We start from the raw sequence: 9,042 nt of genomic DNA on the forward strand, positions 1-9,042 counted from the left end.
CTTACATTATAAAACCTATTTTCACATGTAAATATGTCATTTGAATAGGAAAGCAGTGATTTCTGCCAAAGGGGGTGTTCTCTTAGGTACTAACTTTTCTGCAGGCCACATTTAGGATTTTCATTTGTAGGGAACATTGTGTTTTAAGTTTGATTAACAACAGGGGCAGTCTACTACTGTAAAAATAAAAAGACAAAATGTGTAATTCATACTATATATGAAAGCAAGGGCAGAATGCTGAATGCAAGTCAGCAAGACTGTATTTATTCTCACTGTCTGAGTAGATCAACTTTCACTGTTCCTGTGCTCTTGATCTCCTGCCACTGAGAGGCAAAATGCACCAGTGACTAAAGCACCATTAGATGTTGTTTGGGACATGTAGGCTGACCTGAAGTCTAATCAGAGCATTAAATATAGCTCAAGGATGTGGGTGACATTTAGAGATGTAATTACAGCTGTTATTTTGCATATGGATGCAGAGATATGAAATAATGGGCTGATACTGACAACAAAGTGGCAACAAAAACAACAAAACAGCTGGGGCCAGGCTGAGGCAAAAAAAAGCGGAAGAAGGTTCATGGTGATGACCATATGACAGTTGCACAGATGTCCACCACTATATCGCCTTTTAAATGTTTTTGGTTGTGCCCACCGAATCACTTCCACCAGCTAACTGTTGGCAGTAGTTAGCCCAGCTTCGCAATAGAAAACCATACAAACAGCTCTTCGTTTTTCCACCCTCAGTCTAGGCCAAACATATCTCCTTTACTGTCCATACAGGACACAGGCATGTGTTGCTTGGGGTGTGACTGGTTAGTATATGTTGGCAGGCACTGCTCAGGAAATGCCGGGACAGGCACCTTGGGTAAGAAAGTTTGGTTAGGTCTCAACAAAACACATGAACTATGTAGACATTTTACTGTGGCTATGGCAAACAAAGTAGCTACAGGAACACAAGGCACCCTAGACTGTGGGGAGATCCCTGTGGGCATAAATAGTTGAGATGGGAAAATCATTTAGCCTCTTTCAAGAATGAGACTCTTAGCTTGTACAGTCTCAATGAGATCCTTCTGGTCAGGGCCAGGTGGCTAGCCAAGGTGGCCACATACACCTTTAGTGTTGTAGGGGGGCTGGCAGAAAGAAAGTATCTTTCCAAATAGAGGCGCTCAGGATATAGTAGATATGACCATCTCAGGGCTACTAGCAGAACCCAAGATGTTCTGGCCAAACTTTAAATAAATCTTGTATGAGAGTGTTTTTGGATATACATTGACCTAACGTCCCTTTTCTCGTTTCTTGTTTTCTACTTCAGCTTCATCTAACCGTTCAGAAAAGGGTGCAATGGGAACAGGAGCAGTAGAGTTCTGGATATTGTGGAAGAAGATGCCTCTTCTTCCCTCCCTCCACTGAGACTGGAGTTTAGGGAGACAGCATGCTGGCCTAATCCCCAAGGATCTTTTCAGAGAGGCGGGCCAGGGGTTAGCTGAGGTTGGCAAATGGAGGCTGGGACTCTCTTGCCCATCCTGGTTGTCATATTGGGTGTGAGATTATTTGCGGTAACCGAAGCTGTAGATGATGACCGCTCTGAGCACACCCACCAGGTCAGCACGTCTCAGTGTGGCGAGTACAGTAACCAGGTGATGGAGGATGGAATGTGTAGGCTGGTTGCCACTCTACCACAGCTGGATGACCAGCGGTGCCCAGACATGTTCCGCTGCACAGACGAGGTGTCTTACTGGCTCCATGAGAACGAGGAGCGGAAGCAGCAGATTCTAGCTCTGCAAGAAACTGTGTCTGAGCTGCAGGAGGAGCTTCGCAACCACCGCCATCGGGTCAAAGTCCTTGAGTTACAGGTCTGTATGGTCATGTTAATAATAGTAATGTAATGGTCTTGGTCTAATAATGGTCTAATAATAAAGCGTCTGGTCTTGGGTTCAGTTTGGTAGGCCTGATTCAACTACCAGGTTGAATCTGTGTATTTAGGCAGGGAACTCACTAAACTGGACTCCTATCTTTTTGGGACAGCTAATCTATAATGAAGCCCTAACCCACTGAACCATAAGGGCCTGTATCTTCACATCAGTTCCTCACTCTGATACCTATAGTATATGTAAGTGTGTAAAAGAAAGAGAGAGGGTTAAATGGAAAACAGCATGGCTCAGTATTCACAGAGAACAAACACACTGGTGGGAACTACAAACCCAGGCTCTGAATCTCATGCTAGTTAGCTGTGGGATTTCTTTTAAGAAATTCACCCTCAGCCATTTTAAAAGCTTTGGTTACTAAATTGAAATTGCTGACAGCCACACAATTCATATAAAGTTCTCCCTTGCTCAGTATGGCCTGCAGATGATTGCAAGTGATTTAAAACATAACCAACATTTTCCTAAGACTGACCACACTGGCAGAGTGCATCAGCTGAAATGTGTAAAAAACTGCACTTGCATATTTGCATTATCATGGAGGTTCCTCTTTGCTTTGGCTAGCTCAGGTCTGCAATTTTCTTCCTGAAGTCTCCTTGACCCTGAGCGATTACAGGATTAGCATGGAGGCCCTGACCCCTCTCCACGTGCTTGGCTGTATGTGTGTGTGCTTGTAAGCTCTTCACACTGCGCTATAATGGCTAGAGCAGGGAGCTGAATCACAGCTCACGGCCACATGGCTAAATCACTTAGCTGTCTCTCTTTCTGTCAAGAAGTATACAGTTTAGCACCGCAGCACTGCTGAATGTCTAAGCCTGTTGCCTATACTAGGGGTGTAATCCTTGCTTTTGTTTAAGGCTTGCCAACCCTGAACGATTGTACTTAAGACTCAAGGAGTTGGCCGAGGCTCTGCAATGATTGTGATTTTATCTTTTTAAAGAAAATGAAATCACAGTAAAATGCTATTGTGCATGATACATAATTACAGATGTGCTGTTGTACCCAGATGGTAATTATAATAAGGCTTATCATGTCTTTTGGAGTTGGCACCCATAGTCTATGATGTATGCGAGGGGATTGTGCATGTGCTGTTCTTGTTTCAGAGTGAAGAGAAATCGCGCCTAAACTCGTCTCTGGAGCAGCGCTTCCATGAACTGGAGGAGCACTATGCAGAGGCCACCACTTTGCTCCACATCCAGGGCTCTCTTGTTTATGACCTTCAGGCTCAGATCCAGAACCTCTCAATGCTGGTGGAGAAGGTCCGCCGCAACCCTGGCTGCATGATCAACATCGTCCGCACCAGTCCCCTGTTGAGCGCACAGCAAGCCCTGCACCCGGGTAGACTTCATCAGGCTTTTTCTTTTTTTTTTTAAACATTCTCCTTTGCCTCCTCATGTTTAGCCATCATACTGCAAAACTTTAAAACACTAGAATCTTATGCTTATTAAACCACTTTACTAAGATACCTGAAAAAGGTCTAAAAAGACCTAACAATTCTGTGATGAAATTCTCTGCTCAAACATCCAGTATCTAAAAGTATATAAATTAGAACCTCAGTAGAATACAATAGCAGGCTAGAGACCACCCTTCATTTATTTAGTCTCTAGTGAAAATAGCTATTCTGTACATAATTCATCCAGCATAGAAAAAAACGTGTATTTAACAGAAAACAACTGGAAATAAGATCAGATTGTCAGTGTTTAGTGTGTCTGTTCCCCCATCCGTTTTTCTGCAGACTCTGTCATGGCAGTGCATTGTTCTGAGAAAAGCAGCAGCTTGATTTGGTCTAATGTTTTTCTCAGTAAGAGCTTCTTGATCTTGAGCTTTTCAAACCTACAGTGTTGATTTACTTTTTCACAGTAGAACACCTGTTTACGGTCTCAGAGCTGAAGTGTGAGTGGAGAGCTAGATTTTCTTCTCTCTTTCAAAGCTCCTAAGCGGTCTACTTGACATACTGCCTGAAAGGGCTGTTTTTGTGGTCAAAACTAATAGACGAAAAATAATATACCTTATTTGCAATTTGAGAAGTATAGAGCAGTCTCTAAATTGTACACAGTACTGTCTGCCAAAATGTTAACATGAACATATATGGCACTGGTCCCAACATTTCCTGTAATCTGTATGCAATAATTATTTCTCTTATGCACAAAAATGTGAGCAATAGTTAATAGTTACAGCAGTTCTTCATATCGATACAATAGAGCAGTGTAAAAGGTTGCTGGCGCAAATCCCATTGGCTTAGTAGCAAAGAACTGCAGGTTCCCATGCTCATGTCCTTCTTTTTTTTGTACTGCCTTCTGTCAGGAAAAAGCCACTTAAACCCAGCAGTGATTCCACACAGCATCATAGTCTTAAATCCCCTTCTTCCGAGCTTTGTTGAAAATGAAGGTTAATATTAAAGCAATAGTTTAAAAAAAATTATATACTCAAATGTTCCCTTACCCTAAAAACAGTCCATCAGTATACTGCTGTTTAAATACTCGTTCATAAAAATAATAAATAATAAATTCTTTTAGTAAAGTGTGTGGTGAATTAGACATGCAGGTCTAAATGGACGGTTCTAATCAGTGGGGTAAAAGTTACTAATCCAAAACAACAAATCAAACTAGACAATCACAAGAAACGATTAGAAACATGTGTCTGTGTAATTCCAGAGGTGCAGCACGTTCGAAACTGTCCCATTGACTGTGCCTCTATCTACTACAACGGTGTGCGGCGCTCTGGGATTTACACTGTGGTGCCATCCTTGGGGGCCATGCCTGTGGAGGTCTACTGTGACATGGACACTGACGGTAAGCAATGGCTTACTGAAGGATTTCTCTGAGTCTGCAGGGTTGTAAGCACGACTTTCTAAGGGACGCTTTCCAAAAAGGTCTTTGCCTACTCATTGCCATTGGAGCGAAACACCATGCTTAGGAGAGGGTGAACTTAAAAGTTAATCCATTACAGTTAATCCATTAACCGTTTACAGTGTGATCCTTTTCTGAGCGTTCATTACACATGTCCACATGTGTAGGCTAGGCTGGAAAACAACATAAATTAGCAGGCTGATGTTAGTGACCCATTGCTGACACAAATGCACACATAGAGTTTGTCTAATGCCTCTAGAGAATTACCAGTAGAATATGACTGTCTGGAGCAGATAAACATGAACCTATTGGCATCATGCCTAATGCCACGCATGAGCTATAAAGCCCCCCCAGCATTGAGCTGTGGAGCAGTGGAACTGCGTTCTCTGGAATGATGGTGCTCCATCCAATACTTTTGGGATGCTTTGGGGAGTTGGGCATGACGTGGGGCGGTGATCATCCAACATCCTGACCTCAGTAATGCTGTTGTTGCTGAATGCAATCAATCAACTCCTCACAGCAATGTTCCAAAATCTAGTAAAACGCCTACCCTGGACAGTGGATGAAGTTACTCCAACCAAAGCAGGATAAACTCTTCAATACCCTTGATTCCAGAAGAAACAACGAAAGAGCAGGTGTCCCAATACTTTTGTCTATGTTGTGTAGGATTCAAATGACCTTATTTACAGGAGCAAATCCAAAATCAGCAGATCTACTCTCTGCAGCTTCATGAATATAAGGACAGAAGTGTAATTGGTACTGAAGTATGGTGTGGTGGTTCTCGCAGGTGGTGGTTGGACCATGATTCAGCGTCGTCAGGACGGCTCAGTGAACTTTGACCGCAGCTGGAAAGAATATAAGGATGGCTTTGGAGACCTGCACACTGAGTACTGGCTGGGAAACGAGCACATTCATGATCTGTCCAGCCAGGGGGACTACGTATTACGCATAGACCTGGAGGACTGGAGTGGCAAACACAAATACGCTCTTTATCAGAGCTTCAGGTGACACTTACCATCTCTTACCATCTTTTGAAGCAATGCCTTGGTGAATTTACACAAATTGGCCAAGATGTTTGGTGTCTGCAGTGTTTGTCTTTTGTTTTGTACTGGCGCTTTGGGGTAACTGCAACTAGTAACAACTAAAGCTTATTCTCCACCTATTATTCTCCACCTGCCTCAAATCACACTGAATTGCAATCTCAAATAGTCTTGACACCTTTTCATTCATTGTTTCTTCTAAAATTAAGGGGGTATTAAAAAGAATTAGTGAGGTCAGGATTTTGGATGATCACCACCCTACCTCACCCCCAAATCCCCAACTCACCCCCAACTCCCTACCTCACCCCCAAATCCCCAACTCATCCCCAACTCCCTACCTCATCCCTAACTCCCCAACTCATCCCTAACTCCCCAACTCCCCACCTTACCCCCAACTCCCCAACTTACCCCCACCTTACCCCCAACTCACCCCCAACTCCCCACCTTACCCCCAACTCCCCAACTCATCCTCACCTCACGCCCAACTCCCCAACTTATCCCCAACTTATCCCCAACTCCCCAACTTATCCCCAACTCCCCAACTCATCCCCAACTCCATCTCCTCCACAGCTCAATGATGGGGGCATTATACCTTTGTAGGCCACACCTGGCATTAGGCATGGTGCCAATATGTTCATGATCAGGTGTACAATTATTTTGTACCTTACTTAAGTAGACATTTTGGTGATCTATACTTTACTGGAGTAATTCTTTTTGAGCCGACTTTCTACTCCTTACATTTTCACACAGTTATCTGTACTTTCTACTCCTCACATTTAAAAAATAGCCTCTTTACTCCTATTTCATTTCCGTTTGTTTTCATTCTGGCTCGTCATTGGAAAAAAAAAATCACATAAACCACGCCAACCGAAAACCTACCATTCATACCATTCTCACACCCTATTGGTTTGTAAGCGGTCAATCGCACCTGCACACGTCGCGTCACACTCCAGCAAGGACACAGCAGACGTGTGTAGTCTAGTATGAAGATGTCTGTGGCAGAGACTCAAGAGAACTCGAGTGAAATGTCCCAACTAAGCCCCACATTTACCTTCCTGTAAAAATTATTGATCACATGCCTCTGAAGTTTAACTTTTTGCACCGTTACAATACTTATAGGCAACTGCTCATCATATTTTCTGCTCCATGAAACACATGTTAATGCTCAGTAGTGCATATAGATGCTCCTTTAATATATTTGATATTACTAAAATTCATATCATTTTCAGTGGGCAGATATGCAGCTGAAACAGGCAGCCTAGTGCAGCCCAACATTTTTCAACATGAACATTTTAATAGAACATTATTTCTATGTTCTATGTCATTATTCCTACATTTTAATAGAAACATTATTGTCATTATGGCTTTTAGAAAAATGTGTTTTTGGGGAGATGGGTGTCATAGAAGGTATTATTAAGACAAAGCTTGTAAGTGTTTTGTGAACTAGGTGTTTGTGTTGCCGTAGGTGAGTGGGGGCGGGGGAAAAACCTGAGAGCCCATGAGATAGAGCAGACAGTTGTCTTCCCTTTGAGAGAAACTTACATAAAGTTTTAAAAGAAGCATCTGTGTGTGTCCTCAGTTTATTACAGTGGGGTAGTGCCATATTGACCCCTGTGGTGCAGCCTTAGCTTTTGGTCTTTGTTTTCCTTACATTACTTTTACTTTTATACTTGAAGTCGTTTAGAAACCAGTACTTTTACACTAGAAAGCTTTAGAAGTGGTGTCCACAAACATTTGGACATATGGTGTATGAGTTTTGTCTATTTTTTGATATACGTTGTACTGTCTTTGTGTGTTGGCAGTGTGGAAGATGAGGCGACCCAGTACAGGCTTCATGTCACTGGCTTCAGTGGAACAGTGGAGGACTCTTTCAGCTGGTATCATGACAAACAGAGCTTCAGCACCCCGGACACGGGCAACATCTGTGCTGAAATCTCTCATGCTGGCTGGTGGTACAACCAGTGCTTCTATGCCAACTTAAATGGCATTTACCACAAGGTACATGTCCTTATGTATTCGAGTGTAGCATAGCAGGCAGTGGGTCGATTTTGTTTGTGACCAATGACCATAAAAAGTGACCAATTACCAAATCATTGATTATGACCTTTAATTTCTTAGGAAAACACATTGCATCTTTCTTTTTGGATAAGAATAAGCGATCAGATATGACTGAAGTCTTGCTAGTCTGTGCTCTCGTAAATTATCAAAAGTTTGGGGACACTGCCTTCTTTCAAAATTGTCACAGGTAGGTAGGTAGTTCTTCCCAAATAAACTACTGCGTGTAGTGTAATGTATGTTTGCTCAGGTAGGGTGTTGAACTCCAGTCTGCCATGAGGAGGATGATGGTGTTACCCAGTATGCTGGGTAAACTGGGACCATCAGAGCTAGCCTGTCAGTTTGGACCATTAATGTTAAAATAAAATAACATCAAAACTCTGCCACTATGGCTTGAGAGGTCATGAGCTCGAATCCCAAGCCATGCCATGCTCACTCCCCTTATAACTTTTGAAGTGATGTTGGCCTGCACAGGTGTGTTACCTGGTGTGGTAAAGCTGGGGACCTGGCTCTTTTTCTGGCGGCCTGGTGGAGCCATTACTTACCCTTACTGAGTGTTGGGAGCTTTGCTAGTGCTAGGGTGAGCTACGAAAAGTTGGGTTAATTTGCAGTTCTGAATTCTGAGAAAAGGGAAGATTCTAAAAACAAATGAAAAAAAGGAACATCTGTACATTAATGCTTTATGTTCATCTGTGTTTTTCACGGTATGAACAGCTTTACCTGTCATATTTTGAAGCAAATGAGTGATGACATCCCAACAAGAGGATAAAATGTATGGGCTTTGGCTAGATCTCCAGGGAGGTTGATCTTTTGTCTGTGTTTGCCTTTAGTTTTTTTTTTAGCAAGATCTAAACAGCTTTCAGTAGAATATGTAAGTTGGCTGCATAGTGACAGACCAAACAAGCCTGTTTTGAAAACCAGGTGTCCCCAAACGGTCACTAAGCATAGTTTTTCTGATCTACAGGGTGGTCGCTACTCTCCGAAAGGGAAAAGTGCTCTAGGGCCCAATGGAATTGTGTGGTTCACCTGGAAGGACTCAGACTATTACTCCTTACGCAAAGTGAGCATGATGATCCGCCCACGAACATTCCGCCCACATCTGTCCCCCTGAGCAACCTGTAATTGCCCAATCAGAAGTCCCAGAAGCGCTGTGGCAGGAGATGATTGGAGGAGCAC

At 42.9% G+C, this 9,042-nt stretch overlaps 1 protein-coding gene across 1 annotated transcript; it reads left to right on the forward strand.

Moving 5' to 3' along the window:
- The first annotated feature begins 1,496 nt into the window (after positions 1 to 1,496).
- On the forward strand, positions 1,497 to 8,977 carry LOC140534891 (angiopoietin-related protein 7). Its single transcript, XM_072656478.1, has 6 exons — positions 1,497 to 1,853; positions 3,026 to 3,260; positions 4,577 to 4,714; positions 5,559 to 5,775; positions 7,614 to 7,809; positions 8,831 to 8,977. Exons 1-6 carry the CDS (start codon positions 1,497 to 1,499, stop codon positions 8,975 to 8,977), a joined length of 1,290 nt encoding a protein of 429 aa, XP_072512579.1.
- Positions 8,978 to 9,042: the final 65 nt, after the last annotated feature.

The sequence above is a fragment of the Salminus brasiliensis genome, chromosome 1 (assembly GCF_030463535.1).
Source record: "Salminus brasiliensis chromosome 1, fSalBra1.hap2, whole genome shotgun sequence".
NCBI lineage: Eukaryota > Metazoa > Chordata > Actinopteri > Characiformes > Bryconidae > Salminus > Salminus brasiliensis.

Coding starts and splice junctions, on each gene's coding strand:
- LOC140534891 (XM_072656478.1), top strand. CDS start 1,497: ATGGAGGCTGGGACTCTCTTGCCCATCCTGGTTGTCATATTGGGTGTG. Junction 3,261..4,576: donor ACAGCAAGCCCTGCACCCGG/GTAGACTTCATC, acceptor GTGTAATTCCAG/AGGTGCAGCACGTTCGAAAC. Junction 7,810..8,830: donor TAAATGGCATTTACCACAAG/GTACATGTCCTT, acceptor TCTGATCTACAG/GGTGGTCGCTACTCTCCGAA.